Source organism: Ammodytes marinus (assembly GCF_949987685.1).
Source record: "Ammodytes marinus genome assembly, chromosome: 6".
In the NCBI taxonomy this organism is placed as follows: Eukaryota; Metazoa; Chordata; class Actinopteri; order Uranoscopiformes; family Ammodytidae; genus Ammodytes; species Ammodytes marinus.
Genome location: NC_137235.1, coordinates 14,509,671 through 14,533,745, shown reverse-complemented (window position 1 = coordinate 14,533,745; position 24,075 = coordinate 14,509,671). Strand labels below are relative to the sequence as shown.

The following is a 24,075-nucleotide window of genomic DNA, read 5'->3' as shown; positions in this document are numbered from 1 at the left end:
ACAATTAGCCTAATATTTGTTTGAAAACAAGAAATGGCTTCTGAGTATACATGAGTCTAAATGAAAACATAATTTGTAATCGCACTGTAGGATGAAGTAGCCAATGACTTTATTGGTGAAAAAGAAAATCATGTAGGCCGAGTAGCGTTTGCTTCCGGAGCGGCGTCCCCCGGTCCCCCTATCGGAGAACAGCGGCATCTGGGAGGGAGGAGACAGGAGAGAAGGAACGGAGAAACGAGCTGAGAGAAAGCAAGAGGGGAGGAGGTGAAAAAGACAGGAGCGCAGGCAGGCAGGCAGCGAGGAGGACGTGAACACACTGGAGACGAAGTGAGTGATGTGCCTTGTACCGTATTTGCTTTGAACATATCGGTAGCTAATGCTATGGTTATCCTCAGCGTTGTCTCTAGTGGGGACGTGTCTGGAGTTTACTTTTCCATAATGTTCTGGGCGACGCATCGCTTCGGACTCCGCGGGCCCGGGCGGCTGTGTTGCAAACAAGTCGGGAAAGGTGGTGGTGTTGGGGTGGGGGCTGACTTGGGTGGGAGGCTGCGGCGGCAGATGGGGGCATTTATGCAGGACCCAGCGTGTGTTTCTTTTTACTTTATTGTCATGTTGTTGTCGTGCCTGCTCCGACCTTTGAAGGAATGCTTTCGTGCTGTCTGGGAATGCAACGTCTGTTTCTTAAAACAAACGTAAATTGTCGCGAGCCTGCAGCCGCTGACCACCAGGTTAGCTGCTACAGCTCGGCCGCGGCTGCTTTAATGGGAAAAAACGCCAGGATGTAGGCTAGATACAGCCACTATTCTTCATCAAAATAAGTTAACTAGGAGCCACCAGACAACAATAAAATAATGTATTCCTACCTCACACCACTATACACCCTTACATTCACGAAGTAGTTTGGTATTTTTTTCTTAAAATGCTTTAAGCTGTTGAGTCATGTCATAATGTCTACATTTCCAAAAACTGCTAACATTGCACTCCATCTCCACCAGTAAATTGAATGTAGGCCATATTTGTGCTGTAGGCCTACACTCAAAGATAGGCTTCCTTAAAATTACATGTCATGTAGGCCAAAAACAGGGAAAATCATCTAATCCCTTTTTAAATCTGAGTAACTTGAATGAACAAATGGTTGGCTCTTTTTCCTTGCCAATTCCTTAAACCATGAATCTATTATCGACATTGTCCATTGATTTTCTGTCAATTGACTAATCGTTTCAGCACCAGTAGCCTGACGGGCCAGTTGGTTTTCGATCCTTTGGTTCACATTCACAGAGACGCTCCCTCCCATGGCTGTATCCTCGTGTCTCATCCAGTCAGTGTATATTGTCTCTGTGCTGAGCTACAGTTAAAGTAATAAAGAGGTTCATTGTAAATCATAAAGGAGGGTATTCTCCTGACCTGCACACATTACGTGGAGTGGTGTGGGCCCTGCCTGCAGGCTCTTGGGGCTGAGGCTTGTGTTGGTGCATGGTGCTGGCCAGACACGGCTAATCGTTTCCAGCCTTGCTCTCTGGTAGTTTGTGCCAGCCAGGCCCTTGAGATAATAACGCCTGTTTGTTTTATAAAAAACATGGACCACTAAAAGGCTTGTTTATGTCGCATGATTTAAGGAGCCTTTCGGAGGTCAGGAGGGCAGACATGGGGGCCTTTTGGATAGGTTGTGATTGTTTGTGTATATAAAAGGGGTTATGGAAGACTTTTCCTCGTAAGACGTTCACTTCAGATGAGTGCTGATTTAACTTTAACACAGACTGGACATGTTGTTGTCTTGTAAGAGCGTAATAACCTTGTGTGAAAGGGTTCATGCAGTTTCTTTGTAAGTTTCTATGGAGGAGGAAGGAACATTGAAGTTGTTGACAATAACAACATTTACCAACAGAACCTGTCTGCTCTTTCTGGAGTGCACCACTGTGTTTTGCAGCTTTTGCTCCCTCCCTGTCTCTCTCTCTCGGTAATACTGGCTCTCCTGCATTTATTTTGTATTGCATTTGCACTGATCCACAAGCGTGTGTGTGTGCGCGCACGTGTGTGTGTGAATCTGAAAAGCTTGTATTTCAGTATTTGGTGTTTAAACACCTAATGATACACAGCCAGTACCTAGGTGGTGGTGGTTTTATTATTTAGGCTTGTTTTGGTGTATCAGTGCAATCCACTAGAATGACTGTGTCACTGACTGTACCAGCAGAGTAGAAATGGTGCACTGTCATCCTCTCTCTTCCTCCGTCACTGCCTGCCTGCCTGCTTTCCCTCTCTCCCTCTCTATCCTTCCAGCCTGCTTACCCTGCTGGCTTCCTCTTCATCCAGACCTGCCCTGGTCTGCATTTTGTGTGTGTGTGTGTGTGTGTGTGTATACATGATGTCACTCACTACTAATTGCTGAGGTCTCTTGCACTGTTAAGTTGGTTTATAAATATTAGCCCCCTTTCGCCCCTTTTTTTCTCTCTTTTTTTCACTTGCTGAGTATGGATGACTTGGACATCTACAGGCCAAGTTTTGGGCCAAGCAAGCACTGAGGCTGCTGCTATCGTGCGTGTATGTTTAGCTTTGGCATTATGAAAAGTGTGCCTTGCTCCATTTCAAGATGGCCTCGGATCTGCTGATGTATAGCTTTCTGTCAACCTAGGCGACATGCAGGCAAAATAAATGAGACACACATGCATCTTAACATAACGTCCACACACAGTGCACATGGACGTGGACAGAAATAGCGATTCGGTAAGCTGTCACCTTGTGAAGCTGTGAGCATATCAGATACCCCAAAATACCCCATGATATGTCAGCTAGCCACAAGGCACTCTGCGGATTGGATGTAATTATGTTGGTCAGACTATAAATGCGTGTCTGTCTTTGTGTGTGGTGTTGGGACTTTTCTAGCTTCGCGGCACCAACCTGTTAGTCTGTGTGTGGTCGAGGTCATACACAACAGCTGATGATGATGAAAGGGTGGTGGAAGTGTGCATGTGTGTACATGCTTGTGTGTGTGTGTGTGTGTGTGTTAGCGATCAGATAAAGAGCATAGTGATCCATTATCGCCAACCGGCTTCCCTTGTTCAACAATACCAGTGGTCTGCCCTTGATCAAACCAGTGTGTGCGTGCGTCCGTGAGTCTGACCAGATTGGACAGATGAATGAAGAATTAAGGACAGCAGAGAGTGAATTCATCCCATGCTGTCAAGTTGGCAAGAACAACGGACCACATTTTGTTTATTGTGTATTAATATGTCTGTGTGTGTGTCTGTGTGTGTGTGTGTTTCGTCAAAAACAAGCTCGATCTCCTTCTCTTCTCTTTCTCTTTCAGCCCCCTATCGATGCCTCTCAATAGGGTTATTGTGCCCACTGACAGGCAGGCGGCAGTGTGTGTGTGTGTGTCGTGCGTGTGTATCTGTGCATTGTTGTTGCAGGGAGCAGACAGCCGTGAGGTGTGTTTGGACAGAGGAGGAGTACAGAGGCCCTGTTCATCCTGTAGGGTGTGAAACTGAATGATTGGGCCCCCATTCTCTCTTTCAGTCTCTCTTTCCATCTGTCTGTCTGTCCCGCTCGCTCTCACTTTCTTTCTCTTTTTAAAGATAATTTTTTTGGCAGTGTTTGCTTTATTAGACAGATTGGAGGGACAGAGTTGAAATGGGGCATAGAGGGGAAGACGTGCAGTGAACTGACCCGGGCGGGATTCGAACCCGGGTCTGCTGCGGGGCCTGAGTGGGGGGGGGGGAGGAGGCTAGTGGCGCTCTTACCCACTGCGCCAAGAGCGCCCCCAAATCCGGCTCTCACTTTCTGACAGATTTTCACCCACATGCTCCATCCTAGTCGCATTGTTTTTACCCAGTTTTACTTTGCGCCCTCGCTTCCTTTGTGTGTGTGTGCAGTGTGTGTGTGCAGTGTAATGTGTCAGCTCATGGCAGCCCTCACCGACCGCCTGTCATCTTGCTGTCAGGTTCGCCTTGTGATTGGATCGTCAGTATGCATGTTATTCTGCCTACAAATTACCTGTGGAAGCAAGCCGGCGAGGTCAGGGCACACCAGTTTTCTCCTCCACGGGCAGAACACAGATTTACGCTTGCAGTCAGTCACACACTTGGTATGCACATACACACACGCTTTTCCCAGTCTTTTGTTTATATGTTTCTGTTCCTAGTAGTGTTGTCTTTTCCACATCGCTACACTTTCACACATAGACCCACATCCCGCCCAGTTTAGCTGCATAAGGTTTTTTTTTATCTCTCTCTCTCTCTGTCTCTCTCCATCTCTCTGACCTTCCTCCCGTACTCCCTCTGACTGTCAGACACACATACACAATGAGAGCCAGTGAGTTATGAAAGGGTATGTTAAGGCCAGAGCCCCAGGTGTTCGTGTAAATTGTCCCACTAACTGCAAGTGCCAATGATTTCTGCTGCACTGACTCCAAAACAACGATTGAGATTGAGACTCTGTAAATATGTAGCTGGCGATAGTCTCTTATCTCCCGCCCATGCTGCAGGGACACCTGAGTAGATAGACAGATGTGGAACTTTAATACATGAGCTATATGCAGAAGCAAGAAGCCGTGGAGGACTATGATAGTGCAATGTTTGCTGCACACTGATAATCAAAAAGCAGGCTATACGATTGTAATCCAGAACAATTTTTGTCAAAATCGGCTAATATCTAGTATCTACTCATCATCATCCGCTACTTGTCCATCGTAAAACTCAAAAAGTAATTGCTTGCTCGAACGATACGATACAATGAGGTCCTTTGCAAAGAGGATTAATACCCTGTCACTGATGCAGAGTGTGGCTTGCTCTGCTGCATACATTAAAACCCGGAAGCAGTTCTGTTTTCTGCCGTGTCAGCATTCCTGTCACAATTATTTTTAAATTTGCCCAGCAGCACTTATATACAGTACATGTTGTTCCTTTTGTATGTCAGTCCGTCAAATTATTTATATAAGGAATTCATGCATTTACATTTCTTTATTTTTTCCATAGATTTATTGTAGATAACTGTGTTATGATGTACTGTAAGTTACCCTTTGATTCTTTGTCTTACGTTAGAGCATAAGCACAAAAATGACTCAAAATGTATCTGCATACATTTGGTAAACTGAATGTTAACTTGCTCCTTCCATTCCATCATGATGACAAGCTTCTTTTTTTTCTTCTTCTTTTTTTTATCCTCGTAAACATAATATCATTGGTTTGGACTGTTGGTCAGACAAAACGAGCATTATTCTCACTTAATAAATCTAATCATATCACATTTATGTAAACAATAAAAAGATTAAACAAAAATATATCAGGCAGATGAATTGATAAATAAATGTGCTGTATGTAATAGTACCCATGCTGCTTAAAAATAAGTATTCATTTGATATTTTTCCAGTAAGGTACCCCCCCCCCCCCCCTTCCTCTATAAAACACAGAAGCAAGCCTTGCTGCTGCTCACTGTAGCTTTTAAAGGCTAACAACTTACCCACTACCCCATCTGTTTGAACAATTACCTTTCATAGACCAGAGTCCGTCAATTGTATGAAACTCATTCCTGTCTGTTGAATGGGAATGATGTAACGTGATAGGAATGTTGAATCATGATCACAGTCATTGTGGTGATTTGTCTGCCCGACCAGAAAACTTACTTACGTTTCCAATCAAATGCTGCGGTGGGAGTAATTACAAGTTAACATCTCCGCCAAGGACGTGGTGCAGCGCCGCCAACCTGGTCTTCATTCTTTTAGCGTGATTCATAAACCAGCAATAACATAAAAAAAATGTATTATGACTTTGTGTAATTTGAACAGTGTAACCTGTGATAAACCACACATTGCTGGGATTTGTCCCTGGGCTTTGCACTGCCTTGTGGAGAGAGGCCGTCTTGGCGCTGTGGGTTGATAGCACCAAACAGTGGCCATGCAGCCTGTGGCTAGCTGCATCCTACCCAGACAGGGGGAGAAAGAGACAGGCAGCCATTGCGAGAGAGGAGGAGACGACGACAGGAGTGAGCGAGTGGATGATTTACAGTATTGGAGAGGGGGGAGCGATCATTGCAGTGGTGTCTGTGGTTCCTTTGGCAGAGATGGGACATTCCTTTTCTGATGAGTCACTCTCCATCGCTCTCTCTCTCTCTCTGCTCCCTTTTCTTTCCTCACGTCTCTGGGCCTAAAGCTGGTACCCTCTCTCCCCATCCCTTTGCCTCTTATTTTCATTTTGAATCTACTTTTACCATCAGCCTCTCTTTGATAAGCCAAGCCATCAGACTAGGCCACGATATCAACACAGTCTTGCGACATTGTCATGGAACGGCTTGCCACAGTCTTTCTAATGGAGATAACAAGGCCGTGTTTAAATCACACACACACACACACACACACACACACACACACACACACACACACACACACACACACACACACACACACACACACACACACACACACACACACACACACACACACACACACACACACACACACACACACACACACACACACACACACACACACACACACACACAGTCTGAGTAAGAGCTGAGCTGTTTGTTGTCTAGACTTCACTGTCCTCTCAGATGTCCTGTCACATCTCAGCTATATATAGGACGCACAGTCTCTCCACTGCTTCTTCCACTTGCTTTGGATCTGACAGGCCTGTTGTGTATGCGTTTTGTCAGTCTATCTGCCTGTCGCGTGTGCTTTCACTGAGAAAGGCTGTCCTGCATTGCCCCTGACAAAGACCAAAGACAGCCGTAAGGCTTCCGACCAAGCAGAAGGGAGGCAGCAGCTCTATTAAGAATCGCTATGAGTCTTGTAAAGAGAGATATCCTTGCTGCTGAAAGGGTCACAGCTCGCGGTCTAATTGCACAAATGTCACTATATACAAATATATGGATAGATGTTTGTGCATTTAAAGAGGATGAGAGAGGTGAGGTGTGTGAATGTGTGTGTGTTGGGATGAACAATTTGCAATTTGAAAGAGCACATTTCAAATTGCATTAGTAAATGTTTTCACTAGAACTTATAATTTGGACAATGTACAAAAATGTTGTGCGACAATGGATTTATTGACTGAAGTGATGAATGTTTCCAGAAAATGTACGCAGCAGAAGCTAGTGAGCGGTACTAGAATGAGTTGATGGACCTACTAAATGCTAATACTAAAAAGCTATGGGCTCTTAAGAGTGAGATTCACCATTAACTATTAGAGTCTAGATATCAATCCAGGTGGTCACATAATGGCATTGTACATTGTTCTTAGTCAAGCAGCTTGCAGCTAGCTTGCTTAATAGATTGACCTCTGGTGCACAATTAATAGCTGGTGAAATTGACAAATTAATTTTTGCAGCACATCATGTTTTAAAAATCTTAGCAGTGTGAAAGCTCTTGACCTGTTTCCTACAGGATTCATAACTGTGCAGCAACTCGTCATGTCTGTTAAGCTAATGTTAGCTCATGCTAAAGCTATCGTTAGCCGGTGTTATCACTTTGGATTCAAAACCAGAACTTTACCATGAGCAGACGCTGTACAGCTGTTATCATTAAGCACAACGTTGTTAAATCTCATGATCATTTTTAAATGGGATTCAGTTGAGTCTTGGCCAGCCATATTTCACTAACTACAGTATGTGATCTTTTAGTTGTAAATATTTGATTTCGGTCATACACCGATCAATAAAAAAATAAAACAATGGCCGAAAAGGTGTAGGATGAAGCCGAGGCTTAATATGCCTTACCCTACCCTTTTAACATTTCATATTATATATCAAAGCAAGATTAGTTGCAAAAACAAACAAATAACAGAAAACAGTAGTTAAACAAAGCAAAACAATAAACATTAGAATCATGTACACCTATGCCCTATGAGTTAAGCGTGAGGCTGTGACGATTTATTGATGAGAAAAAGCACAAACCGCACGCGGCATAACCAAATTGGAATACAGACGTGGCTCTACTTGTTCCTCTAGCTTCACTCCTGGAACCGCTGGTTGCCTTTTAAGCATGGCATGATCCAGGAAAAAGCTGCGGTCTCATTACGTGCACAGTCGCACTAGCTGCACGACCATCAGCAGGGCTTTATGGCTTTAAGGGCTGAAACGGGACTTCCCTCCTCCTCCTCCCACTGTCAGTCCCCCTCACCCACAGGAAAAGAGGGGCTGTGTTTTGGGGGAGGGGACACAGCAGCACACTCACTCCCAAAATTTCCCCCAACCCAGGAAATGGTCTCATTGGCTTCTGTTTCTGAAAATGTTCCTCTTCCACGTCACAGGATTTTCAAAGTCTGTGAATGTGTGCGGGTGGGGTCAGATTTCTCAAACCTTTTAAACCTATGCCCCCCCCCCCTCTCCAGCAGTATTGTGGCTACGTGAGCTGCTGTTAATTCATCAGGAATTCCGTGCATTATCCTCTGTAGTACCACGTCATGTCATTGGTCACACTCAGGGAAGACTTGTTGGTATGGTTTCAGATGTATTAAGTCACTTTTTATGTCACTGTTTTGATTGAGTGCAGTATTTATGTTTGTGTAGGCCACTTACTCTCACCCTTTTGTTTAGTTTTTTTCATTCACCCCTCTCATTGTTGCGGACCTTAGTTTGTTCAGGGTCAATCACTGGAACGTGTACACACATGCCCCCTCAAATGCTCCTCTTTTACCTTAGTTCCTGAACTGTGTGTGTGTGTGTGTGTGTGTGTGTGTGTGTGTGTGTGTGTGTGTGTGTGTGTGTGTGTGTGTGTGTGTGTGTGTGTGTGTGTGTGTGTGTGTGTGTGTGTGTGTGTGTGTGTGTGTGTGTGTGTGTGTGTGTGTGTGTGTGTGTGTGTGTGTGTGTGTGTGTGTGTGTGTGTGTGTGTGTGTGTGTGTGTCCAATTGTTGACCAATTATAATCTTTTGCCCCCAGTCGCCCCCCGACCCACCCAACCAAAAAAAGACACATGCCTGAGATTCTTTGGCACACCCTGAAAATTCCTCACTGTTTTCCTTTTCTTTTGTGGTCTTTTTTCGCCCTCCCGCCCACTCCCTGCCCATGGAAACCACGCCAGCGGAAAATGATACCTTTGGTCGTAAGGCCTATGTATACAATACATTGAGGCGTCCATAAATTCACACGTACAAACTCTGTGTAAGTGTCGGAGTGTACTTTAACTCTGACTAAACAAGTGGAATTATAGTGCAGCTATTTATGTCTGTCCTTCACACTCGCTATACACCGCTACTGCAAGGACAACTTACGGCCATGGGAGCCAGCTCAAGCCACGGAGCTCCCTCTGCAAGCAGTGTGAGTGTGGGCCTGGGCGCTTGTGTGTTTTGTTGTTTGTTTGTACACAAGATTGTTTGTTTAGGCTGCAGTCTAAAGTCAAAGTGTTACTTTGTCTCTGTAATTTCCCGTCATTGACAATACAAGGATGCACACACACACACACACACACACACACACACGAACACACACACACGAACACGAACACGCACACAGACAGGGCCACCTTGCTGTTCTTCCCTTCCGCTGTTATTCTGGAATCAAATTCTGCTGGATGGCTATTGTTTTCTTCCCCGCTTCTTGCCTGTTATAGTTGACACACACACACACACACACACACACACATACACACACACACACACTGAGCTTGGAGGAAATATATCCTCCAATTGGTAATACACCAGACTACACCATTCACCAGCCGTCTGTTAGCTTTGTGGAGGGGTGATTGATTTGTCTTTTTCCACTGACTTGCCACTTCTATTAATCATTAATTTGGCTATGCATCCCGTTTCATATTCATGTTTTTAAAAAGTAAAAATGAGTGCCAAAATATTTTTTCTGATGTTTATTTTAAATAGAACCTTATTCCACAGTTTAAATCAAAAAGCCCTATTCTCATGATCTTGGTTCTGATAAACAGACACACCTGCAGTTGGGGATCTTAGTGGACTAACAGGCACATAAAACATCAAGGAGTCTGCAATGCAGGTTGGTCCTAAGCCATTTCGAGCTTTATATACAATCAAATGGGCTTAAAAAAATCAATTGCACTTAATACAGTCTCTCGGTCAGGAGAGTTTTAATAGCAAAGTTTTTTGTCTCTCTGCCGTGCATTAGTAGATCGTATAAGGTTCTGTGTGGAAGAACAAGATTACATTTGACATTGGGGTTGGAATGTGAAGAGCAGCTTTCCCCAGTTATGGTAATATATGCCTTTGTTTAATAGCAGTGCTAACTTCCCAGCCTTGTAGTGGAAGCAGTTTGCAGCTGGATCCTGCCTATACTCCTTAGCCAATGAAAATAAAGTTGAGAGAGAGAGAGAGAGAGAGAGAGATCTGGGAAGATTGCCTGCTATTGTACAGCTGGCTTACACGTTCACGTCCTGATCCAAAAGTTACAAAAACACCCAGTTGCGTTTTTTTTCTTCTATTCGGCTGCCTTCCCTTTTTGACATGATTCTACCAATTTGGTTTTTTCAATTGACCGGGCGTCTTTAACTATTCTGCTTGTCAGTCTTTTTTTGGTAACAAATGGGTTTTTTTCATGAGCAGAGTGAAGAGACAAGAACAGGAGGGGCAGAGAAGGCTGTAAATCAGGGTTGTAGAGAGAAACGGGCTGGTTTTATGAGCGTTTACAAACCTTCTCTACTTTTAATGAGAAAAGACAGCAGTTCTCTGCTAGACAAAGGAAAGCATGAGAGAAAGGGGGGGGGCGGTTAGGGTGAAGGTAGAAGATGAATGTAGTGGAAGCTCGGGGAGGGAGAGGAAATGGGCGAGAAAATGGAATAAAGCAAAAGAGGTAAAAGTCAAGTGGGATTAGCGGGGGGAAACTGGAATGGCAAGAAAAAAGCTTGCCAGGGAAGGGCAGGAAGGAGGGGTGACAGAGGCCTATCAAACTGTTGGCTAGCATCCACTTGGCATATGAATCGGAACGCAATCCGTCTTCTCCTCCGTGTCGCTCAGTCCAGAGAGTCTGGTAAACGTCGGTGATGGTAATACACAGTAGAGAGAGAGAAAGAGAGAGAGAGAGGTGGAGCGTTCTCAGCTGCTCCCTTCATTCTTCATGCTGGAGCCAGACCCCCAAAACATACCAGTGACACTTGCACCGCACACTTTAAAACACACACACACACACACACACGCACGGCATGTTGGCCAGTGGGTCAGAAGCCAAAGGTCACTGTCATGCTGTGACACATCCTAGATCTTATTACCCACCGCCCCTGTCTGTGTGTGTATTTTCCTGTCTCTACATGTGTCAGCTTTTGCCACTGCACTTAAGGCGGAACACTGCAGGTGAAGAGTCTATTAGTTGATCACTAACATTAATACAATTATTTTTCAAAAAAAGTTAAGATAGGTATGCAAATATCTAACTTAGTATGCATATATTTGCATCTCCTTAAAAATATAGATGTTGGCTAAAGCCATGGTTAAAATCTTTATTTGATTTTGGATACAGCCTTTTTACAGCCTCAAACTATTTTCGAAACTATATTACTATTTTCAGGTCTCATAAATGCATTTTCCGCCTGTTTTTAAGAACAAAATGTGTAATTAATCAGACAATTAACAACATTGCTACAATAGTGCTAACAATTATTATAGAAAGCTCAGTTGATGTAATTACTTTAAAAGTTGAGATTTGTTTGGTTCAGAAATGTTGAGATAATGGCTGTTTAAAGACGTTAGTGTAGAAGAAATATACAAATGCAAACATATATGTTTTGTTAATACTATCATTAAAGAAGACCTATTACCGGAGCAAAATTGCCAAAGATCTCTTAATTGACCAATACTTGAAAAACTGTGTTTCTGCCTGCCGTGTCTCGCCTTAACTGTTTACGAGTGAGTCCACGTGGAAAGATTCACCCTATTCCTTTAACCGTTCATGTGTGTGATTGTGAATGAGTGTTTTTATTTCTCTGTGTGTCTTCGGTGCCAGCTTGCGGCCCTGCTCACAGACAGAGGCCCTGTAATTACGCCTATAGGACCCCCCGCGTCCAAAGCAGGGCGCTGTAAGGGAGACCTCCGTGGCTGCATGGGGCCAGAAACAGAAACTACTACTACCATCCTGGTGTCATTCAATCCAGTTTGAAGCCATATCCAGATGTAGTTGGGAATTGAAAGTTACAGTTTTAGTACGGTACATGAGTTGCGTGCTGCGGAAGTCTTGCTCCACCCAAGTGTAAAAACTTGACACACGACAAGGCAAAATGAATCATATGGCACAACTTCAGCGCAGTCTGTAGTTAGCGTATACTGTATGGACAGCTACACATTTCTGTTGTGTTGGCTCTGCTCCAGCACACTGGGCTTGCAATGAACACAACAAGGTTAAAGTGGTAACTTTAAAGAGACACACACAGATTGTATGCATCAAAGTATGTTTACAAGTCGAGTACTACCGCTTTAAAAAAAATAAAGCTGTATGAAGCCTTGTGTGACTCCAGAGGGAGCTGGGCAAAGGCTGATGAATTGCCTGGAGTCAGTGTCAGTTGGAGTTGAAGGCTACACATTTGAATGTGAAACAGATCTTTGAGTCTCAGTATAGTTACCATTCCAAGTTAATGTCAGATTATGGGCTACACTGACTTAACATACATGGTACATAGAACATTTTCCCCCTATAATCTACCCAGGGGTAGAAACATTTTCTACCCCTGGGTAGATTTGAGACGGTTGCCGAATCTAACATGTCATGCCAGGTCATCCGCAAGATTTCATGGGAAATGATTCATTTCGAAATGATTCCTAGTCATACGTCTTTAGTGTAGACATCAATACGTAACACATACTCATATACACACATGTTCCCCGGTATGCAGACTTGTTTCAGCAGGATTGTAGGAACCGAGCGTTGCCTTGTAATTTTAATTTTAATTTTATCCAAGAATGCAACTTTTTATTTTTATTTTTTATGTTTCATAATTCACTATTACACATCCATCCATCCATCTTTCAGTGTCAGTCACCTTGGTAGTTCTTGTACTTGAGCACCGTTTCATATCTGTTTGGTATATCTGTATCTGTCAGTTGTGAACAGATTCAGTGTCTCCTGCAGACCAATCTGTAAATTTTTGCAACAGCAGTGTTTCCTAAAGACTGAAAGAACTCAAATCTCTGATATACGTATGTCTGTTGGAGCCAACGAATACAAGTGGAAATTAAACAGTAAATCTAATAGGCATAGGCATAATTACAAGAGGGGTAGTCACTGTAAATATCCTTATAACTTTTAACAGTCTGTCTGTGCAACTGTATTAAAAATCATTTGTAAAATAAAGAAACCTTTTTCAAACATGTGTAGCACCATCTTCTCACAAGAGAAACAACGTCACAGTACAATACACACAGCTGGTTCCAAGAGAATTCTACAGCTGCTACTCAGATGCTTTACCTTTAACCACAGCTATGGTCACACACTTAGTGTTGCCAGTCAAACCAGATGTTGTTTGTCTCTTATGTCATTATTGGCTGGTGTTGTGGCAGATCAACTGTTCTTCAGTATATGGATCCATTTACCAACACTAGTTCAGCGTGCACTAATATTCACAACTTTGAGTAGTTGCATAAAGCTTTGTGATATGATGCGACAGATTGATTGACTAAGGAAATGCATTCCACTTTGTGATGCACAATGCGAAATGGCCAAAGAAGTTTAGACAGAGCGAGGCTATTTACACTGCAGCCCTATTGCCGCCTTTATTTATGGAAGGTGACAAACAGTTAAACACTAACTCTCCTTCAGTCAGGAAAAGCAACGGCTCACACGGAGCACTGCTGGAGTTTAGCTTGATAGATGAACGTAAATAGTTTTTTTTTCTCTATGCAGCAGATGCTGTCCGCTGCTGAGATGGGTTCATTAAAGGAAAAGGAGAGGGAGAAGAATAGAAAAGATGAGGACAAGGGGGAGGGTGGGTGTGTCTTGCCAGCAAATGTGCTAGTGCTTTAGTGTGTATGCTGCTGGGAGTTATGGACTTATTAGTTGATTAGTTGAGGTCATTATGCGGATAAATGGGGGGAATTAGAGTGTAGAGATAATTGAACGGCCGCTGCATAAAAGAGAAACCCACTGATCAGCCAGTTTCAGTGTCTCAGTCAATAACAATGGCTACCGTTGCCATTTTGAGGATTTACCTGATTACCAATCCCTAAGGAAAGATAGTACACTATGACCCTTACCCCTGCAACGGACACTTGCTGCAGGGGATTGTTTTAATTGGAAAGACTTACAATAATGTAACCAAGCAATCTCTAAAATGAGGTTAATTCATTATTAATATTGTTTCCTCTGCAATTGTCAGTGTCAGCTTTTGGTTGAGCCATGTGATGAGGTAACCTTCTTTAAGTCTTTTATAACTTCATTCCCCCCAAATTCATTCCAGGTGTTTTTCCAACCCTGCAGCCATGAATAAGTGCAATTTTATGGTGCATCCCTCCTAACTATGTTTATTATATTTCCGTGTTGGGGAAATCTGTCCAAGTCTTGACTGCATTATGCAGTTGTGCGTGTGTGCGTGTGTGTGCGTGTTGGTAGTTGGAAAGCAGAAAAGGGGGAGTTTACAAGTCTCTCGTGGCATTAAGTTTATGATGGTTCCAGTTAGCAAAGGCTTGGCAAGATTGCACCAAAAACAAGAAATATGAGCTCTATACAAAATGAGCCTTATGTTCTCACGCTCACACACACACACACACACACACACACACACACACACACACACACACACACACACACACACACACGCTCACCTTGTGTAATAATGTTCGATCGCACTTGTGAATACTTGATGTGTCTTTATTATTTGTCCCTCTGGTGTCCCACAGCTTTCTGTGTTCTCTCCATGTTAGCCCCTCCCTCTCACTCTCATTAATCCTGTTTTATGTCCGTCTCCCCCTCAGGACGCTGTGAAAGCCCTCCTGATTGGATGAAGAACAAAACGACTGATGACCAGTATGGACGCGCTCCATCCTGGAGTTTCTCACAATCCTTAGTTCTCTTGTGAGTAGCAAGTGTAAAAAGGCATTTCTGTATCTTTATAACATAAAAAAAGACTGCCTCAAAGCTTTTAGAAATTGTTGTTCTCCTGTCATAAATGAAACTATACTGTAGGCCTGGTTCCTCTTTCATTATTTCCAAGCATTGCTATTGATGTCGTCCATACATTTGGGATGGTATTCAGACATGGTAACCGTATGGCATTTAGATACATTAAGGGCATTCTTATAGCTAATAGCTTTTCTATGATACGCTAAGCTAACTCAAGGGAATATAATTCAAAAACACTTTCTGTAAACGCTTCACAGCAAGAGCCGGTATATATTCTCTTCTTTTTTTTGTTGCAGCAAATAAAGCAGGGTTTTTCCTACATATCTAAATCTAAGATGGACCACTTGCTAAACATGTAATATCATAGGCAAACCCTCTGGGTATGCCTTGGACCGTAACCCTAACCCGATACCTTGCGAAGGAAGGGTTGGGTTTTTCATTACCGCAGGCAAACATCACAATAATGACTTTGCCTGTTACTTAGCATCACATGAATACATACTGTCATCTGTACATTCAGTAGCTCATCATGAGGTGCAGTCCATGGGCAAAACACGAGGAAAAACCTCTTTACCAAACAAACAGATGTCTCCACGAAAATATTAGACTACTTCCTTCTCTGTGTATAATTCCAAAAAGCCTCCGTTTTATCATTTTGATTTCTATGGTGTTTACAGTGCCATTGCTGCCTTTATAGTGTTATGTCATCCCCATTTTAACCAGCTTCCACATGGGTGAATGTGGTCTCGGGATTCTTAACATTCTTTTCCTGATCATTCTTTTTCTTTTTCCCCCAGGTGGTGTTCAGGTCTGCAGCTGAGTCTAGTGAACCCTGAACCGTGACCAGCACCAGTCTAAGTGACCTCGTGTCAGGTACACAACCACATAACACACACACACAAACATACAAACACACACACACACACACACTCTCACGCCTACATACTGAGTTGTGCCCCATCCCTCATCCTCTACAGAAGCTTTTAAAGTCTGCAATCTACAGTAAAATCTCTCAAGAAAGTAAAAAGATAGGCCTGGTAATATTTTTTATCAACAAATCCCGTGGAAAGGCAAACACCTAGCCTTGCTTTACCCTACTCTGTGGTTTTCCTGCAACAGCTGGACACTGTAGTTTTTAGCAAACTTCACTTGAACAGGAGTGAATTGCGTATTTGTCGAGTGGTATTTTCGTCTGTGGATTTGGTGCGCTAGCAAGTATTTACAGCGCAAGAACAGTTTTGGAAATCCGCTCAATATAAACTTCCTTTTTTTACCGTCATGAATAAACATGGCAGGTTGTGCAGCCGTCCTACTCCTTTTTATGTGTTTTCATTATTTTTTTCAACAACAGTGGTGCTCTGTGCTCAGAGGAAAACACCACTGTGTACTGTATCAGGCCTTAGCTACACAGGCAATACTTAGTGAGTATGATCGATTCATTCTTGGTTTTGGTCTTTTTGTGGGATTTGTTGACAAGTTAAAAAACAAAACAAAGAATGCCTCCAGACCTATATAAACATTTTAATGCGTTAGAATTCACTTGACCACCTCGGTTTGGTACAAACCGAACCAAAAGTAATAACAGCCCCAGCTTGCATCATTCATTGTTTATCTAATATTAAAGCATTTATTATTTTCAATTAAGTTTAAATGTTAATAGTAAGCACTGTATATTTTTGCATGTCTGGACATATTTCTTAACTTAGTGAACTTTTTATTGATGATACACTTTCTTGTCTGTTCTGTAGTTCTCCCCATGTGGTGAGCCAATAATGACTTGTAATTTACAGTTTACATAAAATGTGTTAAAAGTCCTTTTGTATTTATGTTTATAAAAATATAATAGTTTGTTCACTTTCACACTGATGAGTGCTATATGTTTATCTGAACCATTAAGTTTCACCATATCCAAAATACACGCCATCTGTTTTTTCCCATTTGAAAAAGAACGAACAAATGCAAATTGCAGTAATACATTCCGCTACGAGGCCTACATTTCTCACAGCTAATTCCTACAGTATATTTTGCACCGGTGTGTATTAAAATGTATTGACAAGGGGGTTAAATGCATCTAATATCCCCCCTCCCTTCCTCTTCCAGGGTTAACTGTCTGTGTGCTGCAATGATGATGTCGGTAGATGTGGCCAATCACAATGGCCCCGCGGCCACGCCTCCGACCTCCCTCAGCCTCCGCTCCTCACACAACCAGCTGCTCAGCAACAATGACGTCATCAAACAGGGCTCGGCCACGCCCCCCAAGTGTCGCAAGAAGTACGCGCTCACCAGCATCCAGGCTGCCATGGGCCTGGGAGAAGCAGTGCCACCTTTATCATCGTCACCACCGTCATCCCCTACGCAGTCTTCTCCAACGCCCCCCAACAATCCCAAACTAGCCAAGAACGGGGTCAACCAGCTCCGTAAAGCCGGTCAGGATCAAAACAAGAACACCACGGACCCTCTGTGTAGTTCTGAAATCACGGCCGACGACCTCATCAATGTGAACAACACGGACGAGGAGCGCGACAGTCACACTCTCACCAATAACGACCGAGACCATGATGAGGATGACGCCATTGAGCGCCATGCCGAACCTCACCCGGACACTGATGGCGATGCAAAGCCAGAGCAAACCGAACTGAACTCGGACAAAGACTGTAACATTAACCATGCCGCGGCGGAGCTCTCGCAGAACGGCAACACCACTTTGGATTCGGTTTTTGACTTGAACATTGAGGCAGCCGAGGAGAGCGACGACATCAGCATTCTGTCCGAAAAGGAACTAATGTCAAAGGTAAAGATTGAGGAAGATGGAGAGGAGGAGGAGGAGGAGTTAGTGGAGGAACAGGAGGAAGACGAGGAGGAGAAGAAGACGTTACTGATGATGAGTAGCAGTGAGTCCCCCGTGAAGAACCGCAAAGTGTCCCCAGGGCCCGAGCTCATCATTTCTGACCTCCACTCCAACCTCAAGCTCCTCAAGTCGGGCATGGACTCTCCTCTGGTGCCTCGTCCTCCCTCCCAGCCCAAACAGGCCAGCCCTGAGGACACGCCCCTGCTCTCTGTGGCCTCCTCCTCCTCTTCCTCCTCCTCTCCAGAGACCAAGAAGGACAGAAGGACTGGCGCAAAGACGGACTGCGCCTTGAACCGCATCCAGAATCTCAACCCCAGTGACGAAGAGCTGAGTTGGACCACGCTGTCACAGGAGAGCCACTCCCCGGAGGAGACAGGTAAACACACACAACGTTATTACCACACTTAAAAAACATGCTGCAAAGCCCTTTTTTATTACGGTCAACAACCCCTGTCATTCACTGATGTTTGGCATAGTTTTCGTGTGTGTGTGTGTGTGTGTGTGTGTGTGTGTGTGTGTGTGTGTGTGTGTGTGTGTGTGTGTGTGTGTGTGTGTGTGTGTGTGTGTGTGTGTGTGTGTGTGTGTGTGTGTGTGTGTGTGTGTGTGTGTGTGTGTGTGTGTGTGTGTGTGTGTGTGTGTGTGTGTGTGTGTGTGTGTGTGTGTGTGTGCGCGTGTGTGTGTCTCATGAAGTGGTTTCACCATTCCCAGTGCTGATGACATGTTTCCATTTATGGATACCAAGTGTGTGTTTATGTGGATATGCAGAACTCAGGCATGGCTAGAACAGAATAACAAACACTCCAGCCTCCAGCGAATCTCCCAGAATCCCTCTGAGACAGGAAGTGCACTTGTAACCTCTTGAGGGGTTCGTAAACTGAGATCAGCTGAGTCCTTTGCATGTGTGTGTATGTGCTAGCAGGGCTTTCATGCTAGTCTGAATTAAATGCACAATCTGTTGTTGCCATTATCTCTCTCTTTCTCTTTGTCTTGTACATTTTTTTCTCTACAGAGAGAAGCAGCTTTAACTCCCTCTAGTATAGCCTAGTTGGCCAAAACCTAAGTATAGTCAGTTTACTATCATATGGAACACAGCAAATCCTCACAAAAGAGAGTTTGTCCTTTTTGCTCCAAAACATAAAATGTGCCTTTGTCATGGGTACGCTCACCCAGGAACTACAGCTGGCATAGTAAAAACACTACCGCTTTTGTCCGAACTAAAACTAAACTAGAAGAATTGTCCTGCAGCTTTTATACTTTACCACACACTAATTATTTATCAGTGTTGTTACCTGATACAGCTACACATAAGTAAAGCTGTTTGTGTTATTTGTTATCCTACTCTTTGATGTCTCAGGGAACACAGTGGACTGCATTTTTTAACTAAAGTTAAGAAATTCATAATTGCCTTTAGCCTTTTTTGTGGCTACCTTTTGCACAGGGTCTGTAAAAGGCCCTGTATTTCCCTGTCAGCATTATGTAAAAAAAAAACCTGGATGTTCCGTTTAATTGGGCCCTTTAAACTAAACACCGGCTTTGTTGTAAGACATATGAAACACATCCGTCTCCCCCAGAGCAGCAGCCATCGAGACCCATTGATACGAGCTTGGTTGTATTGTCTTTTTCTTCCCAGCATGCTTCTCTTCTGATGACTCACTGTCCCTTTCCAATTCGAGGCTCTGAGCGTCTTGTGTATTTCATCTCCCCACAAGTATGATCGCCAGCAGCGTGTGTCCTGCTGAATGTTAGTGTGTTGCGCTCTTATTGTTTTGCTCTGTAATAATCCTCTCATGTGATGGCCTGGAATGTTTTGTGTGTGTTTATCGATGAGCCGAGGGACACAAAGTAAATGTTAGCGGTACTGTAGTCTCTAGTTAGGAAACATTGTCCTTTTAGAAGGGTATGCTTAAGGGTCGATAATCACCGCGCTGGCATCATTCATGTTGAATTATTATCAATCTCTAACACAAAGTCGTCCATACTGCTGTGTCCTTCTCTCTCTCTCTCTCTCTCTCCCTCTCCCCCCTCCCTCCTTTATTGACAAAGCCGTGTTGCTTTCCCAGGTGCCTGTCAGATTCCTCTGTGGATGTTGCGGGTAAGAGGGCCAATAAGACACTGCTTTCACACAGAGGAGCCAAAACACACACACACACACACACACACACACACACACACACACACACACACACACACACACACACACACACACACACACACACACACACACACACACACACACACACACACACACACACACACACACACACACACACACACACACACACACACGTTACTTTTTCTCTACAGTATGTCACCCACTTACTTAAAATAATCTTTCCAGAGTCCTAGTATTATCAATCCTCCTCCCCCTCCTTGCACCTATTCTGAGTATGATACTGAATGAAAGATGAGCTGGGGGTTGCTACGACAACCACAAGAGGCTAACGGGAAGGTGGAAAGGAGGGAGAAAATAATAGAGACAAACATTTGTTAAGGACGAGTGTGCCAAAACCTTTAGTCAGTTTCCATGTGCCAGTGTGGGTGTGTGTGTATGTTTGTTGTAGGACAGGAAAGGAATGGCAGGCTTTACTAGCATTGTTGATGCTCCAGATAGAGGAAGGAGAGACAACAGCAGCAAAAATATACCTCAGCTACAGGGGATACACAATCTCCATCTCTCCCTCCATCTACCATTCTCTCTGCCTTGCTCTCTCTCTCCGTTCTATGCGTCTCCATGTCCATGTCACTCTCTCTCACCCCCTCTCTTGCAGTGTCCCCCCTCCTCTCTCTCTCTCTCTCTCTCTCTCTCTGTCTGGGTTTCTCTGTTTGGTTACAGCAGTGGCTTTGCTGTGTGAGAGGCAGCTAGCTAAGTATGATGCTGGGGAAAGACTACATGCTGGCCATTGTGATAGTCAATTATGATGGTAGGTGCATCTGTCGGAGTCGGCTGATAACTGCAATGTGTGGGCTTAGGGTTTGAAGTGTGTGTGTGTGTGTGTGTGTGTGTGTGTGTGTGTAGTGTGCACAAGCATGTGCATCTCTCCTACAACATAGGGATGAAGTTTTTTTCCTTAAAATTCCTGTGGTCGGTGCATACGTGTGTGTTTTGGGTGAATGTGTGCATTTTTTCTGGTCGTGACCGTGTGTCGTTTGCCAAAGAGAACATTGTTTATGTGTGTGTTTTGCTCCAGAAGCTCACTGCTCTCCCCTCCCCCTCTGTCTAACTCTGCTCTGGCATGGAGCTGCATGCTAACCGAGGCTATCGGCTGCTACGTAGCTCGCAGTGGCACCTGCAAAAGTGCATGCCAGTTGGTAACCACGTTGTCAGCATGCTTACGCTGTCCCCTTTCGATTGTCATACTGCTTGCAGATGGTGCCACCGCTAACTTTGACGCTTCATACGCCACTCGAGCAAAGCGGCCAGAGCTCCTTTATATTCATCCCCTCTTGTGTACGTACATGCTTTTATCTTGTACTGGCACCACTTCTTTCTTTGAATCACCATTCCCCCCCCCCCACCCCGCTCAAAGCAGACACACACAGGTTCTCTCTGTTGTAGTTTAAATTGCCCTGACCTATTTTTTTTACCATAAAAGACTGCAACTCCCAGAAGGCACCACTTCACAACTCCTTTCTCTAAAGCAGTCTTAAGATTCAATGATGTCTACTTGTGCCAAGACTATATATGTATACAGTATATCTACAGTATATATGTACTATACTATATGTGTGCATGTTGTAATGCCTTGTTATTGATTTCTGTTCCATTAAATAAAAGTAAGTCTAAAATTAAAAACTCTTAATAACTGATGTCCGTGTGTGTGTGTGTGTGTGTGTGTGTGTGTGTGTGTGTGTGTGTGTGTGTGTGTGTGTGTGTGAGAGTGTGCGCATTTGTCTGTGCGTGTGTACTGAATTCCATCTCAATCTGGACGGATCCAGTCGTCATGATGACATATGGCCTGCTTTCGTCACACACACACACACACACACACACACACACACACACACACACACACACACACACACACACACACACACACACACACACACACACACACACACACACACACACACTCCGTATTAGCTGACTAGTCCCTCAGAGCTTATATCACAATATATGAGTTGCTAAACCATGTAATGCAGTTGTGATCATCATAACTACCTCTGACACTTAATGAACTTCACACACACAAAGATGCCATCAATAGTTCAGTGTGTGTGTGTGTGTGTGTGTGTGTGTGTGTGTGTGCGCGCGCTTCCACTGGCTTCAGTGTCGGAAATTGGCAACCTTCAGATGAGGTGACATTTAGTGCAAGAATGACAGAAGGGACAGTGATATAGGTACTCTGATTCCATCCCCACACGGGTTTTTCAAGGTAACGGCTATATATCCTGCATGTATCTCTGTCTAATAAATCATGGTAACAGCCATCCGCTCTATACGCTGTGGCTGTGCTCTATTAGGGAAGGGAAGTTTTCATTTTTTTTTGGAATCCATACTCTGTCAGTCCATCTAAATTCATTTCTGGCTTTCGAATTAGAGTAAGTGCTGTGCGCCTTTTAGGCCAGAATGAGCCAATAGTTGTTGCTGGTATAATGTGGTCCACCATTTTAGATTGGCTCTGGTTGTGTTGCCTCTTGAAAGAAATCCCACTATTTAGATTTCAAAGTCTGTGGCTTTCCAGAAAAGTCTCCTCCTATCTAAAAGTTGAGCACTCAGCCTTGAAACCATTTCCTTGTTTTTGTATCTCACTTGTGGCCTCATCATGGACAGGTGGTGGTCCTTCCATTCTTACATTATAAGTCTTGTTTTAAGGACATAACTTCTCATTCATGAGCTGAACAATGAATGAGAGAGAAGAGAAGAGACCATAATGGATCATACTGCCATGGAAATTAAAGTGCAGATTTCTATGAAACTGGGTTCAGAGAAAAAGCTTATACAATTACAAGGGCCGTAGACTAAAAATAAGTCCTCATTTCTGTCATGTCAAATCAAACTTTATTTATTTAAACTTGGCATTTGGCTAGCTCTACTGATATCTGTTTGGCTTTTCTAAATGTGAGAAGAACGTGTGTGCCTTTGCCTATGTGATATGATTTAGTGAAACATATTCAAAGTGTGTGCGTGACTGAATTTGCAACAAATGCAACAGCGGTGCTTAACAAGTTGTAACTCAGTTGTTGTCTGTGGAAAGACACGGCTGTTTCAAAGACAGCTGCAGCAGATGCTGGTACTCCCAGTCAGCTGTTGATATTGTTTAGCATTATGAGTGTGGGTGGGGGGGGGGGGGGTCACTTCCATTTAACAAAGGCCAAATTAATCAAATGGAAGACAAAAATCCCTTTTTTATATTTGTGTTCTGTCACAGAGGCGTGTTTGTCCACTGGATTGCAAGGTCGGTGGTTCGATCCCCCGTCTCCCCACCACATGTCCAAGTGTTCCTGGGCAAGACACTGAACCCTAAATTGCTCCGTATAGTTAGCTTGCACCCTGCGTGGTTGCTTCTGCTATTGTTGTATGAATGTGTGTGTGATTGGGTGAATGTGTACAAAAACAATGTATAGCGCTTTGGGTCTGTGAAAAACCAGGGAAACGCGCTATATAAGTGGAGTCCATTTACCACATTTGCACATTGTAGTCCTTGTTGATATCAATCAAACCAATCCAAATGTGTGTGTGTGTGTGTGTGCGTGTGCGCCTGCCTATTTTCCACCAGATATCTGGAGTGAGCAGTCATTCCAGACAGACCCCGACCTGCCTCCAGGATGGAAGAAGATCACAGACATGGCCGGTATCTACTACTGGCACATTCCTACAGGCACCACCCAGTGGGAGAAGCCTGCCACCCGCCCAGCCCCCTCTGGACAGATAGAGCCCCTGGCCCTGGGCCCTGACCACTCAGCCTCCACACCACGCAAACACTCCCTGGACCTCAGCCCCTCACCCACTCCAGACCAGGAGGTGAGAGACAGCACTACAAAACCCACACGAACACATCTGAGTTGTCATGTTGGGTGATCACAGTTAAAGTGATGAGGCTGACCGCTTGTTTATGGCCAGGATCAAGTTGTGGCTTTATATTAGGCACATATGAATAATGAATAATATTGTCTTGACTACAATTCAATTTAGCAAAAGATCTAAGTGTTTATTTAAATTTTCCAATGACTATAAATAACAATATTGCACAGAGTAGGGAATTTATATATATATTTTTAAACTGGCTCTTGAA

General features: G+C 43.8%; 1 protein-coding gene across 3 annotated transcripts in view; it reads left to right on the top strand.

The window, feature by feature from the left end:
• Window positions 1-228: 228 nt before the first annotated feature.
• The window catches only part of apbb2b (amyloid beta (A4) precursor protein-binding, family B, member 2b), a 44,868-nt gene continuing 21,021 nt past the window's right edge, over window positions 229-24,075 (top strand). For all 3 annotated transcript variants that reach the window (XM_080030210.1, XM_080030209.1, XM_080030208.1), the window contains exons 1-5: window positions 229-327; window positions 14,847-14,946; window positions 15,792-15,867; window positions 17,095-18,218; window positions 23,560-23,804. In XM_080030210.1, the coding sequence (XP_079886336.1) occupies window positions 17,117-18,218; window positions 23,560-23,804 (1,347 nt within the window). In that variant the 5' untranslated portion in view covers window positions 229-327; window positions 14,847-14,946; window positions 15,792-15,867; window positions 17,095-17,116. The remainder of the gene's footprint in view (window positions 328-14,846; window positions 14,947-15,791; window positions 15,868-17,094; window positions 18,219-23,559; window positions 23,805-24,075) is intronic.